Source organism: Polypterus senegalus, chromosome 17 (genome assembly GCF_016835505.1).
Source record: "Polypterus senegalus isolate Bchr_013 chromosome 17, ASM1683550v1, whole genome shotgun sequence".
NCBI classification, from domain to species: Eukaryota; Metazoa; Chordata; class Cladistia; order Polypteriformes; family Polypteridae; genus Polypterus; species Polypterus senegalus.
Window position 1 is genome coordinate 84,209,083 of NC_053170.1, and position 26,532 is coordinate 84,235,614.

Genomic DNA, 26,532 nt, shown 5'->3' on the forward strand with positions numbered 1-26,532 from the left:
TAGTGAACAGCTCAGTGACTTCAAACGTGGCACCGTCATAGGATGCCCCCTTTGCCACAAGTCAATATGTGAAATTCCTCCTCTCGTAGGTCTGCCTCGGTTAACTGTTAAGTGTAATTGTGTAGAGGAGGCATCAAGAAGCAACAGTGCTAGGTCATGCAGACTGACAGTGCTGGGCCACCAAGAAATGTCCTCTCCTCTGTTACATCTCTCACAACGGACTGGAAGCAGCATCAGCACAAGAACTGCATGTCAAGAGCTTCACAAAGTGGCCAAGAAGCTGCACACAAGCCCAGGATCACTTTGGATAATGCCAAGTGTTGGCAGCAATGGTGTAAAACTCCGACATTGGACTCTGGAGCAGTGGAAATGCGCTCTCTGGAGTGAAGAATCAACACTTCACTATCTGGCAGCCTGATGGACCAATCTGGGTTTGACACATGCCAGGAGAACACTACCTTCTGGTCTGCATGGTGCCTACTGTAAAGTCTGAGGCTGTTTATCAGGATCTGGGCTCAGCCCCTTTGGTTCCAGTGATGAGTCCAGAGACACTTTAGACAACCCGTGTGTCCAACTTTGTGAAGGCCCGTTTTGTGTTCCAGCATGACTGTAACCCCTGTGCACAAAGCCAGGTCTATAAAAACATGGAGGAACTCGAGTGGCCTACACAGAGCCCTAACCTCAACCCTACTGAACACCACTGGGATGAATGAGACCATCAGTTGCGAGCCAGGTCTTCTTGTCTAACATCAGTGCCTGGCCTCACAAATGCTCTTTTTGGCCAAAACTCCCACACACTTCAAAATCTAATATGGTGGAAAGCCTTCCCAGGAGAGTGGAGGCTGTAATAGCTGCGAATGGGTATTTCATCATCATATTAATGTCCAACAGGCTCATACAGACGTGATGGTTAGGAGTCCACAAATGTTTATTTTGACTGGGCTTATGTTTATAAACATTTGAATAGTGGACACTGGACAATGAAGTGAAGGGTGGCACAGTGGCCAGTGCTGCTGTCTTACAAATCCTCACTCCTTTTGTGACTGTGAACTAAATTATTTTGGTGTTGCTGTCTTCATTAAATTCAGATTTAAACTGCTTGTACAAGCTTCCACCTACAGTAACTTCTATAAACCATACATACAGTTGTGCTTGAAAGTTTGTGAACCCTTTAGAATTTTCTGTATTTCTGCATAAATATGACCTAAAACATCATCAGATTTTCACTCAAGTCCTAAAAGTAGATAAAGAGAAACTAGTTAAACAAATGAGACAAAAATATTATACTTGGTCATTTATTTATTAAGGAAACTGATTGAATATTACATATTTGTGAGTGGCAAAAGTATGTGAACCTTTGCTTTCAGTATCTGGTGTGACCCCCTTACTTAACGTTTCCGGTAACTTCTGATCATTCCTGCACATCGGATTGGAGGCGCGTTCCTCTGTACAGAACAGTTTCAGCTCTGGGATGTTGGTGGGTTTCCTCACATGAACTGTTTGCTTCAGGTCCTTCTACAACATTTCGATTGGATTAAGGTCAGGACTTTGACTCATCCGTCCACAAAACATTCTTCAATAGCCTTCTGGTTTGTCCACATGATCTTTAGCAAACTGCAGACGAGCAGCAATGTTTTTTTGGAGAGCAGTGGCTTTCTCTTTGCAACCCTGCCATGCACACCATTGTTGTTCAGTGTTCTCCTGATGGTGGACTCATGAACATGAGCCAATGTGAGCGAGGCCTTCAGTTACTTAGAAGTTACCCTGGGGTCCTTTGTGACCTCGCCGACTATTACACACCTTGCTTTTGGAGTGATCTTTGTTGGTCGGCCACTCCTGGGGAGGGTAACAATGGTCTTGAATTTCCTCTATTTGTACACAATCTGTCTGACTGTGGATTGGTGGAGTCCAAACTCTTTAGAGATGGTGTTGTAACCTTTTCCAGCCTGATGAGCATCAACAACTCTTTTTTTGAGGTCCTCAGAAATCTCCTTTGTTCGTGCCATGATACACTTCCACAAACATGTGTTGTGAAGAGCAGACTTTGATAGATCCCTGTTCTTTAAATAACACAGGGTGCCCACTCACACCTGATTGGCATCCCATTGATTGAAAACACCAGACTCGAATTTCACCTTCAAACTAACTGATCATCCGTGAGGTTCACATACGTTTGCCACTCACAAATATGTAATGTTCAATCAGTTTCCTTAATAAATAAATGACCAAGTATAATATTTTGGTCTCACTTGTTTAACTGGTTTTTCTTTATCTACTTTTAGGACTTGAGTGAAAATCTGATGATGTTTTAGGTCATATTTATACAGAAATATAGAAAATTCTAAAGGTTTCATAAAACTGTCAAGCACAACTGTATTTTCTTAAAGGATGTGGGGTCTAATCCATCAGCAGAGGTCAGCTTGCTTGCTATTTGCTAATGTACTGCAAATTAAAGGAAAGCCCTCATATATCACCAATTGGAAGTGGGCAAAACTCTCCAAATTAACACAAGTGACCAACAGAAAATAGTATTCTTTTCATTTGCCTCAAGCAGGCATTAGCACTGCCATGCTATTTTATCCAAGTGTTGCGCACTTCTGTACTGTTGATTCAAAACACAGCAGCAAGGATCACAAGTAGAATGAAGACGGGCAACCATATGATCGATCCCAGTACCTGAATCAATACAGTGGCTTCCAAAGGTTGTTCTCTACCTCATTACATGTTATAAATGGCTTATACTGCTTAAGTACAGTGCAGTGAAAATGTATTTGCCCCCTTCCAGAGTTTGTCTATTTTTGCTTTCTCATAACATGTAATAGTTTCTGATCACCAAACAAATTTAATATAATACAAAAGGCAAATGCAATGCAGACTCTTTAAATGATCATTTGATTGACTGAAGGAAAAAAGTCCACCAACTCGTGTATCACTGCTTTGTTGTATAGGGGTCTAGGTGACCCTAATTTCCCCTTTAGACTCTTTATTGTGTAGACCTTAACAAAATGTCTGAAATCCCTTTCAATGAGTGCTCTGTGGTCAGGTTTGTACTTCCTCACCACTGTCCTTTATCTACAACCTCAGGCAATTGGATCGTGTGAACGAGCAGGCAAAACAAGGAGCTACAGATTTATTTATGCATTATAGGTAAGTAGTCAAAGTGCCCAGGTATATTTGTACAATGGGATAATGAAAGAAAGCAAAGCTTTTTGTTTTTTTAAATGGTGACCCTGTTGTTTTTGCTAGGTGTCTCATCATTCTTCCACACTTTGGCATGCTTAAATTATGAAGAAAACCCACCAAAGCAGTTCCCCCTAACAACTCTTTGATCCTCCATTGTGTTGTGCTTAACTTCCACTCTTGATCAGGCCTCATCCAGCACCCCAGGGCAAAAGTGCACAATACTCCTTTTTATATTAGAGTACAGTACATAGGAGAGACACGCGGCGTTGCCTGGTTCAATAATGTTAAGCTCTGATCATTTTGTCTGCTAGTTTGGCTTCAGTCTGTTCAAATGTTTCACTTGTTCTGAGCCAGCAGGTGGCACTGGTATGCAAACAGAAGCATACTGGGGGCAAAAAAAAAAAACAAAACACTGGGCCGGTCAACATTTTGGGTTTCAAAGTAGTCTACCTTGTCCCTATGGACCTAGAGAGCAACTATCGAAAATCTGGTCCAGATAAGTCAATGGGTGTAGGATTGTATAGGGAATATACAGACAGAGAGGCATGTTATGGTCTTCTTATATAATACGCTACCGTGGCTGTTTGTTTGTCTATCCAGGATTTTAAATCACCTGTAACTCGCAAACCGTTTTACCCATTGACTTGAAATTTGGTACACATATATTACGCAACGTCTACTATACGCTTTCGGGGTGATGATTTTTATTACTCTTTTTATTTTATTTTAGTATCAACTCCCTGCAATGCACAGCAGGGTGGCCGTGCGCCGTATGCGTATGGGCGCCTTTCTCATTCCCTACCACCTTCGCTAACCATTCTTGAGGCGGATTGAAGACATAAGTGCCAGCTTAAGTGAAGAATTAAAGAAAACGTACTAAGTGATTGCAACAGAAAAACTAACTTAATCAGTTTTAAAGCAAAAAGATGCCGACAAAAGAAGAGAAGAAGCGGGCCGCTAGGGTGGAGAAAAGAAGAGCTGCTCAGGAAGCTGCAAGTGCATCAACCTCTGAGCAAACGAATAGTAGACAGAGACAGAGAAAGAGGAGGAAAAATAGGAATGCTCAAGTCAAGTGTATTCACAGCACGTTATCGTGCAGTAGGCCGTTACTGGTATTTTATATTCAGTATATATAGACACGCCCAAATTAATAAGCAAAATAAAATGTGTGACAAATACCATTACAGCCTAAGCAGCAGTGCACCTTGCGTCCATAGGTGGCTGTCAGTCATACGTTGTTCTGAACTAGGCGTCCCAAGGCACAAAGGACCTAAAACAGAATACTTAAAAGAGCTGAAATACAGAGCAAAAGGTCAAAAATAAAATGCAGCAGATCACAAAAAGCACAAGGCCGACCCCCATTTTTCAATTACAATATCAGAATCAGCCAATCCAGTAACATAAAACTGGTGATCGGTATCGGTCCTAAAAATCCTGACTGGAGCATCCCTGGAAACTTTACATGGTGGCATAAATGGAGCACCAGATTAATGGGCGGTGGTGCAGAAAACACGTTCTGAGAGGTGTCCTCTATTCAATGTTTATTAAAAGAAAAAAAAAGCTGTTACGACATTAAGAGCTTAGGTAATTTGTGTGGGAAGTTCAACTGCATATGGGACAAGGGTGAATTAAGCAATTAAGAAAGAAAGAAAGATGAAATGGATACTGCTGTGCAGAACTTCATTTCACAGAGAAGAAGTGCTGGGTACAATGAAAGGACTGATGTGGCAGTGGGAAGCCATTTTGTGACCAATGCGTTTTGGCACTATAGGCAGATAGAATAAGAGGTGAAAAATACCCAGTGATGAAAGTTGAGGGGAGACTGAGGAGCAGGACTGTCTGTCAGTCAAGGGTATCCATCGACCCAAACAAATGAGAAGGGAATCTGAGGCGATACCAGTGTAGGCAGAGAGGATGGGGTGCCTTTGGAAATGTCTGTCTAGGATAGGGGGGTTTCTTTGGGAATGATCTGACAGTCTGAGGAAGAGCAGGGCCATGAATCTACTGGTCCATTTCTGATTTCCCCTCCCGCTACATCTTGAATGGTATTTAAAAATCACTAGCTGAAAGTACTTTTTTTTTTAATTAGAGCTGTGTCTGCATGAATACATAAATCGATGGCTGGCACAGAAAGACATCAGACCCGGCATGTTGAGCACACAGTTGTTTATTGAAAGTATTGGGGAGAACCAGAAGTATCTGAGTAAGAAAAAAAAAAAAAAAAAAGATTACAGTAGAGACATTCAGGGGCTAGCAGGAAAAGCAAGATCTTGCAGTGTCAAAATAAAAAAATAAATAATAAATTAAATTAAAAAAAAAAAGTAAATAAAACGGTGTCAAATCCACTGCACCTTCTAAAGGACACATGCAGTTTAAACAACAAAACAAGTGTGTGTGTGCTGAGAGGGAAGTCCAAACCTAGTGGGATGCACAAAGGGTTGTAAATAGTGAAGGAAACAGAGCAGCTTTCTGTGTGCAGCCAATACTTCTACTGTAGCTAAATATAATTCATCTGGTAAGATTTATAGGAATGGGGCTTGCTGCAATTAAATGATAGGTAAGCACTTCAGGCCCCCCCACCCTTTTTCTTTTTTTTTTTTTCAGAGCAGCAGCATGACGGGGATATTTAAAATAACTTTTGTTTTCTACTTTGTGCAGCATTGCCAAATAAAAAAAACCAAGCCAAATAAATTATTTATTATAAACATCTATAATGAAACAAGATTAACATAAAAAAGCGAGATGGCTTGGAGTCAGCTTTCCTGTCCCGCTGTACATTATATACAAAGTGAAACCATTCCAGCCACAGTTCACCTCTCTCTTGAAGCCCCCCCACCCCACCAATAATACTGAAAATATACATATCCCATTTAAAATAAGAAAAAGCTTTCTGCAGTTGGGGCACATGGCAGGAATGACAGGACAATGGCTTTGCTAAAATAAAAACAAGAAGGAAACTTTACAGACTCCAAATGGAAAAAGGAAATCGAGCTCTTTTGACAGATCACCGCTGCTTCAAGAGAGCTCTATACATGGCGAATCCAAGAACGGCAAACACCGTTGCTCCCACACTCGCACGGAGCCAGAAAGTGGAGTTCTTCAAGTCAGCTTGAGTCACATGCCTGACAGAGAAAGGAGGAGAAGGTTAGCTGCGGATCAGAGAATGGTACCCTGTGGACACAAGGGAACCGGCTGGGACGTAGATGGGGCATTCGAAATTTCAGTATTCACCCACTGCTTCTGCGATAAATAGGGAGGAACTAGCGGTCAATGCAGACATCCTCCCCATTATCAGATCTCAGTCACAGAAATTTTTGCAGTAATAATCTGATTTGACTTACTTTGTGCGTTTTTTTTCAGCATATTTCGAAAAAACTGACCATATGACATTAGATGCCAAGAGCATATCTTATAGGATAGCCATCATCACACAGCCAGTCCCCTTTAGTCGTATCGTGATTCAGCTAGTCACTGATAAATGGGTATAGGATATTAAGCATTAATAATGATTGATTATTAATGTTTGTAGGGCAGCACCATCCAAATGTGTTTGTAGGGCACAAACCTCTATTTCAATTGAAATGCAGGCTCTCTCCTATATGTTAACAGTTAATGGCAAACTTTGACATTTAAAAGAGAAAAAAAAAAAGACACAAAAAGAAAAAACACACATAGCAGCAAAGGTGTCAAAAGCAAGCAGACAGAGCAGAAATAAAGCCAGATGAAGCTGAGGGTCTAAATAAAAACAAAGAATAAGGCTGGGAAAAGTGCGAGAACAGAAACAGGTGGGACAGAGAAATTCTATTCTTGGAAGAAGAACAAATAGCAGAATTAGTTTATTTTCTGCCTACTTGAATTTTAAAAATTTCATAAAACAAAGGTCTTTTAAGGTTATTTTACCATTCTTTAATTATTTACTGAGATATCTGTGACATAGACATTCATTCATTGCTTTAGGCTTGAATATTTTTTATTTGTATTCTCCAATTCGTATGTGGTAAAAAGGTTTAGCAAATGCCCATGTTATTCAAAGATAAAAGAAACTGAACAATGCAATGGAAGTGAAGCAAATATAATGAAAAAGAAAAATATGAAAACAATCACTTGGTTGTTTCTTCTTACATCTGTGGACTTCTGATTTTCTCAGTAATCCAAGGCAAAGGAATGCCAAAAAAGACTGGACTGGCAAATTAATGATGCTACATCACCAAAAAATGAAGACAAACACAATTTTCAAAGATTTCCCAAAATCACCAAACCTGCTATAAGTAGCTTATAAAAGTCTAATAAATAATTACAATCAAAATCATAAAAAGCAATATTACACCTCACAGCTAAATGTAATATGAAATTCACTTTCTGCCAGGGCCCTGACTACTGTACATTTAATGCTGTTTAATTGCATATTGATGTTGAACACATGACACTTTCTCTTCATCCATCCACATGGCCTCACTTATTGTTGATATTGCTTTTGTAGTACAATGTCTAGTTTGCTGACTAGGCTGTTGTACCGTGTTAGCCATTATGAATGTAGAGAAAAGCCAAGCAAAATGACACCTTTTATTGGCTAACTAAAAAGATTACAATATGCAAGCTTTCAAGTCAACTCAGGCCGCTTCCTCAGGCGAGATGTAAGAAGGGGCCTGAGTTGACTTGAAAGTTTGCATATTGTAATCTTTTTAGTTGCATTTAAAAGAAAAAAATGACATACAATGCAAGTATATGCAACGTTTAGGACCTTAAAGAACATTTAAACTTGGGAGTCTTAAGAAAGCACATATGGATCAGCACACTTTTGCAATGAGCCAATCTGTGTGACAAATCTCATTCAGTAAGTACTGTGATGTAGACTTAAGTTTAAATAGATAAACCTGCCATTTTTGCCTATCAATTTACACACAATAACAAAGTGAATACTGTACATGTTTTCAGAAAGAGTTTCAAATTTATTAAAAATCAAAAACTGAAATCTCTCTCAGAACCTTTGCAGTGGCACTTCAAATGCTCTTTGCATTGATTCTCCTTGAGATGTGTCTAGAACTTGACTGGCCAACTGAACGCTTCTTGGTGGCTGGGACAGGAAGACTGGTCAGAATTGAAGGAAGGATGAATGCGGCTAAATACAGAGAGGTCCTTAAAAAGAAAACTTGCACCAGAGTTCATATGACTGGGATGATGGTTCAGTTTTTAGCATGATGATCACCTGAAGCATATAGCCAAGACAATGCTGAAGTGACCCTGTGACAAGTCTCTGGCTGTCCTTGATTGGCCCTGCCAAAGCCCCAACTTAAACCGCATAGAACATCTGTGGAGAAACCTGAAGATGGCAGTTTATGGACTATTTAATCTAATGGAGATTAAAAGGATCTGCCAGGACGAATGGGATAAACTGGCCAGATCCAGATGTGCATAACTGGTAGAGACTTCCCCATGAAGACTCAAAGCTGTATCTGCTGCCAAAAGGGTCTACAAAGTACGGAATTAAGGGTCTCAATACATATGTGAATGATTTTAAATAAATTTGCAAACCTTTCTGAAAACATGTTTTCACTTTGTCATTATGGATTATTGAGTGTGGATTGATATGCAAAAATAGCAAATGTAGATTTAATTTGAAAAGGATACAACACAATAATGTGTGCAGGAAGTGGAAGTGTCTGAATGCTTTCTAAACTCACTCTAGATGTTACATGAACAACATATTATAAAATTGTTCAAATATCCATGGAGAAAATTTACATAAATTGAATGGTATCACTCCAGATTAAATCAGAATGAAAAACAAGCACTTTCATTGGATACCATGAACAAAGCTGACGTTAATTTTTCCACACAGCTAGACAATATACATCTCACTAAAGATAAAGAAGATATACAGTAAAAGAAAACCTAATTAATGCCTTTACAACCCAGCCCAAGCAAACAAGCAGTTTGTAGTAACACCACACTTCTGAATAGTAGAACTACTGACAATTTCACTGATACGATGCAGGGTGTCTTTTAATGGAAAGAAACTTATGGATGCTGACTAAATAGAAAAAGATGGGCTGCCCCTCACAATGGTGACAAAAGAGATACATATAATAGTTTATATATCAATTTGAAATTGATTTGGTGAATTGAAAGACTGTAGATAGCACTGATATTTCATACTTTAAATAATCTAAGGTTAATGTTCACTGCTTTAGACCTTTGTAGTATTTTAGTATTAAGTGTATATAGAGTATGACATTAATGCATAAGAGCGGTTTGTATTGACTGGTACTGTATTTTCATTTGGTGCTGTCTTTAGTAATTCGATGTATCATTTTATATTGCTTTATGTGCTTTGTAGTCAGTTGTATCATTTTATTCTATTTTGCATTGTATGACGAATAAAGTATTACAGGCCTCTTTCCTTACTTCTGTTTATTGCTGGTGGGCATTGTTTTGATATTAGCTGTGCATATGGAAATACTGTGGAGAAGGAAGGTTTGCAACAAATTTAAGTAGACTATATACAGTAATTGTGGGAAACATCATTTTTCTTCAGAAAGGTGAAAGATCAAGTACCCTATAACAAAAAAATACATCAATTATTAAACTCCCTAGGCCTTTACATGTTTTCAAGATACTGGCACAAAGTAACTGACTACTTCATGACAACAGAATAAGCTTTGGACCTGACAAAACCGATACAGAAATAGATAACCATGTTATGCAGTGTTCACTTGTAAAAGCAAAATACAGTTGTGCTTGAAAGTTTGTGAACCCTTTAGAATTTTCTATATTTCTGCATAAATATGACCTAAAACATCATCAGATTTTCACTCAAGACCTAAAAGTAGATAAAGAGAAACTAGTTAAACAAATGAGACAAAAATATTATACTTGGTCATTTATTTATTAAGGAAAATGATCGAATATTACATATTTGTGAGTGGCAAAAATATGTGAACCTTTGCTTTCAGTATCTGGTGTGACCCCCCTTTGCAGCAATAACTGCAACTAAACATTTCCGGTAACTTCTGATCATTCCTGCACACCATTCCTCCATACAGAGCAGCTTCAACTCTGGGATGTTGGTGGGTTTCCAGACATGAACTGCTCACTTCAGGTCCTTCCACAACATCTCGATTGGATTAAGGTCAGGACTTTGACTTGGCCATTCCAAAACATTAACTTTATTCTTCTTTAACCATTCTTTGGTAGAACGACTTGTGTGCTTAGGGTCGTTGTCTTGCGGCATGACCCTCCTTCTCTTGAGATTCAGTTCATAGACAGATGTCCTGATATTTTCCTTTAGAATTCTCTGATATAATTCAGAATTCACTGTCAATGAAGGCAAGCCATCCTGCCCCAGATGCAGCCAAACAGGCCTAAACCATGATACTACCACCACCATGTTTCACAGATTTGATAAGGTTCTTATGCTGGAATGCAGTGTTTTCCTTTCTTCAAACATAACGCTTTTCATTTACACCAAAAAGTTCTATTTCGGTCTCATCTGTCCACAAAACATTCTTCCAGTAGCCTTCTGGTTTGTCCACATGATCTTTAGTAAACTGCAGACGAGCAGCAATGTTTTTTTTGGAGAGCAGTGACTTTCTCCTTGTAACCCTGCCATGCACACCATTGTTGTTCAGTGTTCTCCTGATGGTGGACTCGTGAACATGAACATTAGCCAATGTGAGCGAGGCCTTCAGTTGCTTAGAAGTTACCCTGGGGTCCTTTGTGACCTCGCCGAATATTACACAACTTGCTCTTGGGGTGATCTTTGTTGGTCGACCACTCCTGGGGAGGGTAACGATGGTCTTGAATTTCCTCCATTTGTACACAATCTGTCTGACTGTGGATTGGTGGAGTCCAAACTCTTTAGAGATGGTGTTGTAACCTTTTCCAGCCTGATGAGCATCAACAACTCTTTTTGTGAGGTCCTCAGAAATCTCCTTTGTTCATGCCATGATACACTTCCACGAACATGTGTTGTGAAGAGCAGACTTTGATAGATCCCTGATCTTTAAATAACACAGGGTGCCCAATCACCCCTGATTGGCATCCCATTGACTGAAAACACCGGACTCAAATTTCACCTTCAAACTAACTGATCATCCGTGAGGTTCACATACTTTTGCCACTCACAAATATGTAATGTTCAATCAGTTTCCTTAATAAATAAATGACCAAGTATAATATTTTTGTCTCATTTGTTTAACTGGTTTCTCTTTGTCTACTTTTAGGACTTGAGTGAAAATCTGATGATGTTTTAGGTCATATTTATGCAGAATTCTAGAAAATTCTAAAGGGTTCACAAACTTTCAAGCACAACTGTACCCAAATAAAAAGTGCAGAAATCCACTGCTACCTTCTTGCAAAAGAAGTGCTCATTTAAAAAAAAGACAGTCCAACAAACAATATGGCGATCTCCTCTGAAAAACACCAAGAGCATCTCTTTCACAGTTTAATGCAGAAATTGTCTGAGTGTGTCTGCCAGTGGGATCCAAATCTACTTTCAAAAGGCACATTGGTAACTAAATAACTAAAGTGTACTTCAATATGTTTTTGGGTAATACCACTGGAAAAAATGTTCTACTCAAAGACTAATACCATGATTATATTTATAACAATATATATATATATATATATATATACAGTATATATATATATATATATATATATATATATATATATATATATATATATATATATATATATATATATATATAAAGTGCTTTGTGATAATTTGCTCTTTGCAAGTCATAATTGGAAGGAAATTTGCAGCTTCCTGTCACTTAGCTATTGTTCCTGGAGTAAAATAAATTTATATAAAGGCTAATAAAAATTAAAAATGCTAAAAGTTTTGATCTGATCCAAGTCAGAAAGAAGCACTAAGGTCACTATCTTTACAATCACAATTATGTAATCACTTATTTGCTTCAAACACATTCTAGAAATCAAACGTACTGTAGTTTCACACCGTCTAATCTTGGACAATTGGGGGTCTATGTTCAGTGTGACTTGAGTAGTATACCACAACAACCTCTACTATATGATTAATTACAAACATCTCTGCCACTATTTGTTTTATTGGCCTTTGGGAACATACCCAAACCAGATATTTTAAAAAGCACAGATTAAAACTGAAAAAGGGTAGCAAGCTTTTATGTAAAAAGGAAATAAAAGAGCCTTTAACCCTACAATATCAGTTATTAATTCACAAAAATACCCCCCAACCCAACATTAAAAAGTCAAATAATTAGCTGACCTGTCAATAATATACCAAGTTAAAGTTTCCCATGTATTTGACTGAAGGCTACACAGAAGGAAACAGCTATTCCAAAATAACACACTTATATTCCAGAATTCTAATTAATTAACAAATCAAATAACTAGCAGCAGCAAAAATTGTTACCAGTGTAATATATAACAAGCAACAATAATCCAAAAGTAGCCTAAATGCTGCAGGAGCTTGCCGTTCATTTAAATGTGTTTTCACAGAATGTACATTCCTGAAGTTGCAGACATAACGTACTTAAGCAGTTTCCTTACATTTGCCAAACGTATTTTTCTACTATACAGTATGCATAAAAACAGCCAGGAAAATAAAGCAGACACGGAAAAGAATGCTTCTGCATGTGAATTAGCATTCCTCAGGGCACCGTTTCCATTAATGGTGAAAATAATTTTTACAAAGTAACAAGGACTAAAGATGAAATCAGGCCCATACTGTCGCATAATGGATAACTCATTCTTGAGAAATAATGTGTCACTCCCTTACGAATGGACAGAAAGCATTTGCCAAGAATGCTTCAGTAAATTTCAAAAGTAAATTAATTGGAAGGAAGGATTTGCTGAACCTTTGAAAACCACATAAAGATAGTGAAAAATAAAAACTTATTTGAAAATGCTGGTAAAGAAAGATACCTTCTCTGTCTCATTTATATATGAGGCTTACTTTCTACACATCTGCATAAGACACTAGACATCAAAATGAATAAAAGCCCTGGGTGACCTTGTCTACAGATGTTATTTTGCTTGTCTTCATTTCCATACCATTTACATGTAGTCTGCATTACTTAGAAAAAGATAGTAGACAAATAATGTATTCAATTTAAAATCAATTTCCTGAACACCAAGAATCTGTGACATGACTTAAAAACAGCAGCCCAGAAGTGCTGTCCTAGAATCTTGTCCGAATTTGGCCTACTCTGCCATTTCGTGACTTTGTCAAATACCCACTTTAGGAATTGGAATAATAATTCAAGTAGGATATTTCAGGGTTTGAGTCTGTAATACTTGCTGACAAATTACTTTGTCTTTTAAATTTTCTCACTTCTGAACATATGCATTTGCAATACAAATTCAGTTTCATCATTATATTTAAAACTTTAAAAAAACAGTTAAAATATTTTGCAAAGCAATGTATGTTTCCGAAATAAACCATCTTCCTTCCAACACACTCCCTTCCAAAAACTACTGCATCAAACCATACTTCATCTACAGTCTACTGATATTGAAAGTCAAGAGAAAAACACAAGTGAGAAACACAGGAATTACTGCAGAGCCAGAGATGATCTGCAAAACAGATGATGTGGCATGATGTTAATCTCAAGTTTGTCTGACGAAAAATGTCTTCAGAGCTACTCAAACATCAATACATTGGAAAAACAACAGAGTCTGGTCAATTCTTCTTGTTTATCTGGATAAAAAACTCCCTTGGACTACATAGCTTGACTTTCTGCTCTCAAGTGACTATCACATTTCTTTATTTGCAAAATGGTTGGGGGATTGTTACAGAGGAGGCACAACAAAGTAAAGCTGACATGAATTGGTCTGAACATTTTAAGTGAACTTCAGTGCATAATTGATAAAATTATACATCTACCATGCATAAAGTAAAGGATGTGCCAAACGTCTCTCACCCTCCCATCATCAGGGAACTGAGAGTTCCTCCGAGAACATGATAGTGTCTGGTTGATAAAGCATGAAGGAGGAATGTGTGCGTACAGTCAGGATGCACAGGTGAGAAGAAAAGCGGCAGAAACATGACTCAGAGAAAAGTGAAAAGATGCAGAAGCACAAGAGAGAGTGCCAGCCAGACAAATGAAAATGCACACCTATGGGGGGGAAAAAAGAAGCACGTTAAGACAACAAAAACATATGGTGGTCTGTTTCAGGCGTAGTCTTCTGATAATTCAAACCAACCAGTGCAGAGTCATGCTTTCCATTGTTATGCCCAACTTGATTCTTCAGAAGAAAAAAAAAAAAAAGTTAAATTTTCTCAGCTTCTTTGGTATGTCTCCCCATGCCAGCATATGCTTGTCTCAAAAGCAACGGCATGTGGAACAGATGAGCAGTGCCTGGGATGCTCCAAAAGACCGGAAGGGTCCTAAAATAAACTTGAGGCACAATGTGTACTCCCATTCAATACACATGTGCAGTGAAGCCATTGTTAAAAGAAATAGTTTCAACTTACATGAATACTCCACCCAAAAATATACTTCCTCCAGAAAAACATGGGGTAAGTAACATATATATAAATAAATAAATAAATATAAATAAATAAATAAAAAAAATATATATATATATATATATATATATATATATATATATATATATATATATATATATATATAAATAAATACATATATAAATATAAATAAATAAATATATATAAATATATAGTACATATATACATATATAAATAAATATATACATATATATAAATAAATAAATATATATATTATATATTATATTTATATATATATTATATATATATATTTATATATTATGCGCGGGACTGGTTCCTGCCTTGTGCCCTGTGTTGGCTGGGATTGGCTCCAGCAGACCCCCCGTGACCCTGTGTTTGGATTCAGTGGGTTGGGAAATGGATGGATGGATATAATTATAATTGTATAATTTTTGGGAGGAGTATTCCTTTAAGCTACAAATTTTACCTTTTTTGTAACTACTAAATTACCTTCACAATACAAGTAACTTCACACAGAAAAGGCACTTAGTATTGATATCAAAAATGAAAATAATTTAAATTTACATTACTTCCTCCAGGGTAACTTGAAAAGCATCCTGGCAGGTTTGAAATACCAAGTCACAGCAGATTTAGACTCACAAGAAACGAGGGACATTTGAAAATTTGAATTGTTTTAGAAACTTCATAAAGGACATTCATGCATTCTCAGATGAATTCACTCTTGATACTCAGCAGCATACTCAGCTTAGAGGACACCCCAGACCACAGTGGACCTCACAGATGTTAAAACAAGAAAGGGAAACATTTCACCAGGAAGTTCTCAATAAACAAAGGTAAAATTATCATTGCAGAGACCATTAACGCAGAAAGCTAATTTAAACTGGAGACTGTAGATGGTCAAATTTCCAGTGAACATAAAACACTGGACAAATTTTTGCGAATGGGACATTTTGAATGAACTTCTTAAAATTTTCACTTTCTTTAAAATACACTATTATACATATGCTTTAACTTTAACAAGATTTAAATGTTAACACTCAGGAATAAACAAATACCATAAAAAGACCAGCCTGTGTAAATATTTAAATAGAGGTTTCACATGGTAGTAATGAAGATTAAGTTTTGAGAGCATGGGTCACAACATACATAAGGCTGCTCTGAGGACAAATAGCATGCATGAAATCTTGTATGAGGTTTCCAAAGTATGTGAAATGTATTTTATAATGAGCAGAAATACAACCAACCTGGCTGAGATTCCTGTCAGTGCCAAAGGGTAATGAATTGGCACCTCCTCAGAGGATCTGGCAGGCTGCATTTGTGCCGCACTATCGTGTTATTTACCTGCACATTTGCACTGAGCACATCCACCTGCGTCGAGTGCACAGTTTTTGACAAGTGAATTATTTACACATTTAAAAGGCAACTCATTGGTAGAGTGCCAAGCTGGCAAAAAAAAGCTAACTCTATATTTCCAAAAGCTAAGTTTCTATCTCCATACTCCAGGTATACTCTGCAAGTGGATTTGCAGGGGTGCAGACAGCAGGGTCACACGCCCACAACGCCCAGAAGGAAAAGTTGACACCTGTTCAGGACAGCAGTGAAGAGTTTGGTCTTTACAGACTGCAGCAAGTCTGAGCTCAAGAAGTTCTGACAGAGGCAAAAGGTGCACCTGTTGCAGGTGCACAGGCAGCGTAACCGGGCATGGCTGCGGAGACACACACAAGGAAAGTAGTTGAGTGCTTAACCATAAGATACCCTACCTAACAGAGAACCAGAAGACATATAGCAATTTGGCCAAAAGTAAAGCTGTGCAGAAAAAGCAATTGGAAATGGTACTATAGAGGCAGTGCTAGGGGGGCAAGCCATATGGGAAGGTTGGGGGTTGAAGGCACTTGTGGCTTCGCATAACCCTTGATACCATGCAAATGAACAGAATAGCTTTCCAGCTGTGGGAGAACATGCATGAAAAGCGGATTGCCATGTGACATATACACTGACAGAAGCACAAATAACTGAACACCTGTATGTGCGCACACACACACACACACACACACAGATTACTTATCAGCAGTTAATCAACTGCCGTGTATTCTAAGCTACACACAGATACACAAAGAAAGGTAGGGAAGTATGCTCACACCCACACAGACTATGGGCTAGTGCCTGCATAAGTATACACATAACACCATACAAACAGGCAGCCAAGCGCCCACACTCACACCCACCCACAAACAAAGAGGTTGCCAGGCAAGCAAATGTGCATGTGTACACACAGGGAGATGAACACACACACAAAATGAAGTTGCCAAACATACATACAGGCTGCTAAGTGTAAAAATGCAGATATAAGTAGACGCATAGGCAAAAATGCAAAAAAAACACACACACATACAAACGAGTGTCTGCGTATACACACACACACGCACGCACGCACGCACGCACACACACACACACACACACACAAAAGAAAACAGGCACCCTTCCACATAAATCAAAGAAAGCTGAAACGGGAACACAAATACACTAGCAGTCAAAATGTTTTAGAACACGTCAGTTTTTCCAATTTTTCTTCAAATTTAATAAGTTGAAATGCAAAGAATAACCTAAAGTGGTGAAAAGGCAAGCAGTAAACTTCCAGAGGTTTACATTTCAAGTTTAGGTTAGCAACAATTTAAAAAAAGAACATTTCAGAATATTACAACAGACTTTCTTCTGGGATCAACACATAGGTTACAGCCTACTGTTGTTCTGCAGAAATTAAAATAAATTAAGTCTTGCAGGTTGAAGCAAACAATTTGCACAGGAGTCCCAACTTCTGTTGATTACTTAAAAACCCTCCGTCTGTCTTAAAGCAGAGTGGGGACAGACTAGGTTACTACACCCTCTGAAGTCCTACTTGGACAATATTACACTGATACAGAACAAATAAAACAATGGCAAATAAAAAACTAAGTCAAGGAATCATTTACATGTACAACATTGTATTCAAATTTTTGATTCATCAAAGCAGCCACCTTTTGCTGATATAAAAGGCAAATTGTGGCAACCCCTTTGATCCAGAATGCCAGTCAAATGTGCAAGTCGTCAACTATGCCTGCAACAAAAGGACCCCAGACCATCACACTTCCTCCTCCATGTTTGAAGGTTGATTTCACACATTGAGGAATCCTCCTTTCACCAACTGGATGATTCACTGGTCCATAAGACTTTTTAATTCACTGGTCCATAAGACTTTTTAATTCACTGGTCCATAAGACTTTTTAATTCACTGGTCCATAAGACTTTCTTCCACAACTGATATTTCAGGGCCCTATTTTGTCATTTAAGGAACGGCTTTCTTACTGCCACTCATCCTGTCAAACCTGCAACACAAAGTCTCTTCATCACAGTCGAAACCGAGACTTGCTTTTTTCAACCTGCACTGTTAAGCTGTTGTGCTGTGAGGTGCCTATCATGCAAGTTGGTGACCATCGGAAACTTGTCTTCTGACTGACTTATGACTTTGGGTCTGCCAGATCTCTTCCTATCAAAGTTTTTTTCCAGTTTCCAATTGCCTTTGGACTGTGCAGGACACTATACTCACCGACACAATGATTTTTTTCCAGTTTCTCCAAATGAAAGGCCTACACTTCTAAGAGTAGTAATGCTCTGTCCCATATAATTTAATTGCCGTTTTCTTGCCATTATCACTGCTATTTTGACCAAGCAGTACTTCAGAGGGTGTAGTAACACAATCCTGTTCCCACTCTGCTTTAAGACAGACGGAGGGTTTTTAAGTAATCAACAGAAGCTGGGACACCTGTGCAAATTGTTTGCTTTAACTTGAAAGGCTTCATTTACTTCAATTATTGCAGAACCTCGGTAGGTTTTAACCTTTTAGTTGTTCCCTGAAGATGGCCCATTTGTAATATTCTGAAATGTCCTTTTTTGTTCAGTTTTTGCTAACCTGAAATTTACATTTACACCTCTGGCAGTTTACTGCTTACCTTTTCACCATTTTAGGTAATTCACTGAATTTCAATTGATTAAAGTTAAAGAAAAGCTGGAAACACTGAGGTGTTGTAAAACTTTTAACCTGCAGTGTAAATATAGGCAAACGTGCTTATACACATTAGAAAAAGTTTGCAAATTTGTACACACATAGGAAGGTGCACATATAAACAGATAAAAAGGAAAGCTCAACACACAGATATATGCAAAGGCAAGGAGAAAGCCACACACAGGTAAAAAGACAGGCAAAAAAATCAAGCACAGATTGATAAGCTTCTGTTCTGGACCACTCCCCCATCACCCTAATGAGAAAACAGATAACTTAGAGCAAATAAGTATTTAAAAGGTAGGTAAGAAGAAAAAACGCCAAAGAAGCAGCTCCCATAATGGCCACCCTTTGTAGCTCTGGCTCAGCTCAACACAGTCAGTAGCCTGGTAAGCCAGAAAGATGATCATGCTTTGCTTTTAATAGCAGAAAGCTCAGCTTATAGTTCTAAACAGTAGTCAAATTGAATTCAGCATTACTACAGAACACAGCAAGACTGAAAAAAATAAAAAGAAAGACATTTTGCAGGTAGTACTGGGAATATATAGTCATTTTGTGACTTTCTAATCTGTAAATTGAGCAAAAATAAAAAAAAAAAAAAAAAACAGCCATTTCCTTATATAAACAAGTCAAGAAAATCTAGTGATAATGGTTTCAGGAGCCTTGATATTAATTACACTCAGAATGCCACAAGCTAAAGGCAAGTAGAGAATTCACAGTTGTACAGTTTTAGCCACCAGCACAAAAAGGTGAAAATAACTAAAGTGCACACTTTCATAAGCATAGGGGTGGAGGGTGTAAGGTTTTGTCTTTAAACTAGGCGGCAGCTCTGTGAACAAAGCACTGTTGGAAGCATATATTTTTAAATATACATTTGCACAATATATTCATATGCCAAAATGTTCTACACCAAAGAGAGCAAACACACTGTCCAAACCCAAGCTTTAGATTTACGTTATTTACATACTGCATACCATACAGTGACAGGTGAGAACCTCCACCACAGGCTCAGGGGTGATATCACGATGGTAATGCCCATCATTGAAGTATGTAAAACTGTTTTTTTTTTTTTAAATGCATCCAAATGTACAGACACAAGTTAAGCAAAATACTAGCTCAAATTAACTGCATTTCATATGATTCAGTAAGTCAATACAAGCTGAAAATTGTGACTTTGTTTCATATTAAAAATACAGCATCACTCTAATAAAATTCTCCTTGTAGCCGGTTCCCCTAAATTAAATCAATTAACTAAACTGAAAAGAATGTTTTAAAAATGTTCTACTCTAATGTACTCTTTTACTTAGTTTCAGTTGTTGATTGTTGTCTTATTGTGAGCTTTTGATTATCAAAAACAATTATATGTCCAGAGATTCTGTCTTCAAACAAGTTTGAGGTTAGCTTTCTGCTTAAACCAACCTGTAGTATATCGTCATTGGAATATACGTCTTGAAATCAAACTAAATGACGGCTGTGAAGTATTTACCAGGGCCAAGGACACCATACCAAGATGACACAAGGCAGGAGGAACCTTCCAGAAAAATCATTCCAGAGGCAGATAGGGAGCACCACTGTGGCAGGAGGAAAAGAACTGCATTTGTTAATATGGTACACTAAGTAGGATACAGAGGCCATCAGGGCAGCGGTACACAAAGTGTTCTTGACTGAGTAGCAGTGAACACTTTGAGTCCAGCAGACACATACTAGCATAATTCTGTATTACATTTCCCACATTTATTTGACAAAAGGCATTTATGTGAAAAATACTAAGATTCAAATCAAGTGTTTCTGGATTGTTGAGTTAAAGTCCTGGATTTCAGCCAGTAATCCATAATATCACTCCAGCCATGAAGATCGATTAACAATAAGGCACTCTGTGAGCACTGATGTGTACATCTCCAGCAGCATGGACTTTATGGACTGCCTTGACTAGACAAGGCTCTCTAGACTAAGATCAAAAGGAGTTCAGAAGAGAGACCTAGGCAGTGACCAAGATCGGATAGACCTGAAAGAGTCTGAGATTGAAGAAGTGATGCATGTACAGCAAGCAAGGTGGTAGGGAAAGAGAGAGAACAGGGCAACCACAATGAGCAAGAAGGTGTGGAATTGAACAAAGATAGGTGGTGTGTACAGTGGTGGTAGCTTTAGATCTATTTCTCATGTATGTAATACACTGATTTAGTAGCACTGATGTCATCTAGCCGCCTTTGACTGTTACAAATAAATACTTACGAAAGTACTTGCATAACTGACTCTCACATCTGAACAATTTAAAAGTCACTTTTCCCTTATGACTGCCAAGCTGTGGATACTTCAGTCACAATTGGGGTTCACTGGTGATTCGAGGACCACACTTTTAAAACCACCGCACTTGGACAGTAGATGTAGTATGTATGCTGTGTATCACAGATGGAAGCAATACGAGATTCCATAAAATGCTAAGCAGAATAAGACCCAAACAGTTACTAAGGAAGTCTGGCCTTCTACCTAAAGGAATAGGTCAGGTAGAGAAAGCTAAGCAAGTTAAAATCTGCCACAAATAAACACATTGGATTCATTAGTATCTTTCACCTGACCCTCAGTTCATCTTCTAAAAACTAATTCATGTTGTAATTTTTTTCAAGCTATTAATATAATTGATGTTTTCTGCAAAACTCAAAGGCCACTCGGAATTCACAACCTATTTCTCCTAGTATTTGGAAAGTGATGTACTTGATACAACTGCAGATCAAAATGCAACAAAATGAAAAACCCAGACGGTGAGGGTGAAAATATTAAACGCACCAGTTAATAGAAAATTGACAATGTATGCAGAAGTGAAAAGAAAGACATGCATCTTATTCGCAAAAGAAGTGTGGTAGTCCTCAAAAAGTTAAATCTGATGCACTCTAAAGAAAAACAAGCTCATGATATTTTAGAGCTGTTGTACAAGGCCTGAAAGAAAAAAAATCTAATTAACTAAAAGCATTGCAACAAAACATCCTGCATTTCCTAAGACAATGTGGATACAGTGATTTATGTATTTCAAAAAAACTATATATGTCTTTATCTGGCCCATATTTTAGATGTTACTAATTTATCACTACAGTAACTAATGCAGACATTGTACATATTCTTGCATATTTACACCATTATTTCGTAAGTATCCTGAGACGCTAAATTAATTAGCAACAATGACAATTAAAAATAAAACAATCTGACCGGTCAGCTATCCTGTCATTAAAAAGCTCATGCTGAAGTCAGCATGCTATCATGCCAGATTATTTTCTATAGTCAAGTATGCTCCATACATCTCTCAAATAGTCTCAATAGACTGATCCTGACGCCAAGAAAAAAACTTTTTATTTCTGTTTTTGTAAACTATGGAGAAGCTGATAATAATGATACTGATGGATATACATTTTAGAGTTTCTGACTTAATGGCTTATGACTTGACAGTTGATCTACTTCCTTTTTCTGTTGTCACTATTGCTCTACTGTAAGGAATTTGTTAGCAATATTCTGTTAATGCAGCCTGTATGGTCTGAGAGGCAGTAAAGGACCTCTTTACAGTACTGTTATATGCAAGGTCAGCTTTATACTATAGAAAAGGTATTAACGCCCTCTCTAATACCAACATTATCGCAAACAATTAAAAATAATAGAATCATAAAAATGAAACAATATATGCTACAGTTTTATAGCATTCCATGCATTAACCATGAGCATCACTAGGGCTTAGAATTCTACATACAGTACAGGCCAAAAGTTTGGACGCACCTCCTCATTCAATATGTTTTATTTATTTTCATGACCATTTACATTGATAGATTCTCACTGAAGGCATCAAAACTATGAATGAACACATGTGGAGTTATGTACTTAACAAAAAAAGGTGAAATAACTGAAAACATGTTTTATATTATAGTTTCTTCAAAATAGCCACCATTTGCTCTGAGTACTGCTTTGCACACTCTTGGCATTCTCTCGATGAGCTTCAACAGGTAGTCACCTGAAATGGTTTCCACTTCACAGGTGTGCCTTATCAGGGTTATTTAGTGGGATTTCTTGCTTTATCAATGGGGTTGGGACCAGCAGTTGTGTTGTGCAGAAGTCAGGTTAGTTGGACGATCATTTATTTTTCAACAGGACAATGACCCCAAACACACCTCCAGGCTGTGTAAGGGCTATTTGACCAAGAAGGAGAGTGATGGAGTGCTGTAAATGGTCATGCAAATAAAGAAAACACATTGAATGAGGAGGTGTGTCCAAACTTTTGGCCTGTACTGTAAATATGCTTAAATCTTAGCGTCTCTCAGGTTAGGTTTTTATAATCTGAAGTGTTAAAACCAAATAACACTCAGCATTAAATTCTCTTGCTATCTAGTGGATAGAATAACATCATACTGCAAAAAAAAAACAAAACATAATGAATATTTCTATTCATTTTTATAAGCTGTAAATCCAGTTTTAAAACAAACTGAAAGTGAACCATTAGTTAAAAGTGATAGTGATGATAATGCAAATTGGTCAGCAGACATATATAGCATGAATGATTTTTATGTCACAGTATATAACCAAATCACTGTGACAATATCTGGTGACTGAAGTCGTGTAACGCTGGAGTAGGGTGCAATATGTATATTGCCAAAAAGGCAAAATGATTGCAATGAAGTGGAAAGACAAGACAGATGTTAGCCTCAGCAGCAACTCTCTACATGTGTGTCAGAGGAAAGGGGGAAGGCACTAAACATTGTGCTGTGGACGCCTACATAATGCAAGGGGTGCGTCAATTATGTGGATCAGGCACTGACATTTCACCTTCCTATGCACAAGCAACAGAAAAAATATAAGTGCACAAAGAAACACACGTCTACTGTACCGACTGCAATGTTAGGCTGTGTGTTTGTGACTGTTTCAAAACACAAAGGGTCTACATCAGTACAGTGGTGGACACCAGACATACTTTTTCTATCATATTTATGTTGACATTTTGGTATTTACATGTTTCTGTTACATGTAATAACATTTTTATTGAAAGAAAATCAACATGTTTGGCTCATTTGTCTTGGATTAAAAACTAAGGAAGCTAAGCAAGGAAACCAGAAAGGGACTTAACTTGGAGGTTCCCATGTAAAGAGAGTGTTACTAGAGGTAGTTATATCATAATAGCAATTAGCATGAAAATTAAGCTTTTGACATAGCAGTGTTTTTTAACTAAATAAATTAGATAAGTACTAAATAATACTAAACAAGCTAACACAGTAGTTCTAGGTCTGGTGTTTCTCTCTCAGGGAATGCAGAATGCATCAATCAGTTACCTGGCAGGAGACATGATAAAATCTTAAAAGGTTCATCATACAGCACATCAAACAGTAACATACAGTAATATCTGGTGTCATTTAAGTCTGCAGAGACACTTCAAGAAATGTACACAGATATACTGTAGTATAAGACGACCATGCAAAATAAAAAAACACAACAACAACATATGCCACTCTACAACATAATGTAAACGACATTGTGAGACAAAGAAGCTCTGAACCATACGTAACAACGAGTTGTGGAAAGATATATCCCAAACTTGCTTTTGGGAGTAAAAGTCACTGATTAATGACACACATAAGGCATAACAATGGTGATTAAGAATTAAGTAATGATATTATCTTTGTGTATAAAAGCATTTACATTAGATTTCAGATTTATGAAAACAGTAGAACATTTCTAATCATAGGTAATTGACTAATATATAATTATAATTTGTTTTAATTCATATGGTTGCTACACATATTCACTGTGACTTGAAGCAACACAACCCTGTAAAATGTCTTTCTTTAAAATAAAATAAAATAAAAAATTGCAAAGGGACATGCTCTAAAGTCTCATAAATAAGAGTGACACTATCAGTGCACACTGCCAGGGCACATCTCTACTTACGGATACATGGCCATGGTGGTTAGTTTGGAGTAGATGTCCTTATTGGGAACGTCCACAGTGTTGCAGGTGAACTGTTGAGGGGGTGGCAGCTTATGTTTTCTGCAGAATTCCAAGGGGGAGAGGCTGTAGTCTTGCCTCACCTCATGAAGGTCTGACTTAGCAGCTACTACCATGCAAGGTGTTTTACTGTCCATGAAGTGTTGCTGCAATGGGATAATTCTCAATTAATAAAGATTAATGTTCACTGTGTTTGGAGCTGTGACACAGTCAGCCTCATGTTGGTACACACTTTCATAGTTATTTCAGGATATTATGTTACTATCAGTAACTTTCAGAACTACACATGTTAAAAACCAACACTCAACAATGAGGGTTAATAATAATAATATAAAAGTAAACCAAAATAAACATTCCAACTAAAAAAGTGTAGAAACAAAGGTACTTGTGTTGGTTCCATAATTTAAAGTCCACGCTTTAACAGCCTATTATAATTACTAGTCTAGAACACATGTAAAGTTACCTTGAAAATTCGAGCACAGAACTCAAATGACAGAGGATTGCTGATATCGTACACAAGACAGACGGCGTCACAGGACAAATCAGAGTCACTGAGGAATTCACAATCTGGAAGTACTTCATGTAACTTTAAAAACAGAAAGCAGCGTATGTTTGGTACGTTTGGCAGCAAGGCATCCAAATGTTTTATGTTTGTATTTGATATGTGCAATTCACAAAATGTTACACAGAAAAGAAGTCATGAAACTTAGCCATTAGGCCAATTTTAGTTTGTTTAGTGTTACAAGAAAGTCGCCTGTCAGATCACATACACACTTGCCAGGCTGGGCATGGCAAGATCAAACATGCCAAGATCTTTGTGCCTTACCAGTTTCAGCCAGCTGGAGCGAGCAAGCAAACAAATAAATAGCATTGATTTTATACAACAGCTTTCAATAATGACCACCATTTTAATGTGCTTAACATGCATGTAGCTACTAGATAATGTCTAATACTTTTTGTTTAAAAATTAACTCATAAGCAGACAGAGTAACTTGCTCAGGGTCACAGGTGGAAGGGGTGACACTTCAGTCTTGTGATTTCAAATCTTTTGCCATAACCAACAGGCCATAATGAATGTAGTTCCTGTTTATATTACATTATATTTATTACATTTATATTATGCCCTAGCGCATAATTTGAGAAATCCTAAACAGTGCAAAAAAAGAATAAATTAAAAGTGACTTGCTAGTGTAATGATGCCTGAATCATTCACTTACCAGAAGGTACTTCTCCTGTCCATAGATATAAGTGGTGTTTATAGCGTAGTATGACCTGTGATCTTCACGAATTTGTCTTTGTCGCTGCAATATATAAAGATTACTCAAGAATTAATAATCTGCTGTGCAAATACTAGTCTGGCCTTCGAGAGTCTACCAGGGGCCTTACTCATACACAGTAATAAAGTGTGGATTAATATGATTTCTACAGTAACCCAAAAGCAATATCAGTGTGGTTTATATTTAAAAAGTATATTCTATATATCAGTAATAGCTATTAGTCTATGGACACATATGCAGGATTTAATTCAAGCTGTTTCTTATTCATTATGAATTAACATGCAAATATTGGGAAAAAATACTTACACTGTTATAACAGTATAATATTAAAGAAACCTAATACATTTTCAACTGCATCAATTAAACAATAGGCTATGCATTATTACCGGTTCTGTGCTAGGCACTCAAGTATTATGCAATATTTTATAAGTGTACTTTTTCTTCACTTGTGTATTTACGACATTTTTATACTATATGGTCGTTGAGTAGCTATGTGGTAATGAAAATATCAGATAATGGAATAAAGAAAAGATTCTGTATAATGTTACAAATAAGCGCAGCCCTTCAACAAAGTAAATCTGATGAAGAAT

At 37.4% G+C, this 26,532-nt stretch overlaps 1 protein-coding gene across 3 annotated transcripts in view; it reads right to left on the minus strand.

The window, feature by feature from the left end:
• Positions 1 to 5,860: 5,860 nt before the first annotated feature.
• Positions 5,861 to 26,532, minus strand: part of LOC120518227 (mitochondrial Rho GTPase 1-A) — a 54,759-nt gene continuing 34,087 nt past the window's right edge. For 2 of the 3 annotated variants that reach the window (XM_039740916.1, XM_039740918.1), the window contains 5 exons: positions 25,883 to 25,966; positions 25,129 to 25,251; positions 24,609 to 24,811; positions 16,239 to 16,361; positions 5,861 to 6,305 (listed from right to left, as the gene is read on the minus strand). In XM_039740916.1, the coding sequence (XP_039596850.1) occupies positions 6,188 to 6,305; positions 16,239 to 16,361; positions 24,609 to 24,811; positions 25,129 to 25,251; positions 25,883 to 25,966 (651 nt within the window). In that variant the 3' untranslated portion in view covers positions 5,861 to 6,187. The remainder of the gene's footprint in view (positions 6,306 to 16,238; positions 16,362 to 24,608; positions 24,812 to 25,128; positions 25,252 to 25,882; positions 25,967 to 26,532) is intronic. The other variant, XM_039740917.1, reaches the window with a different exon arrangement.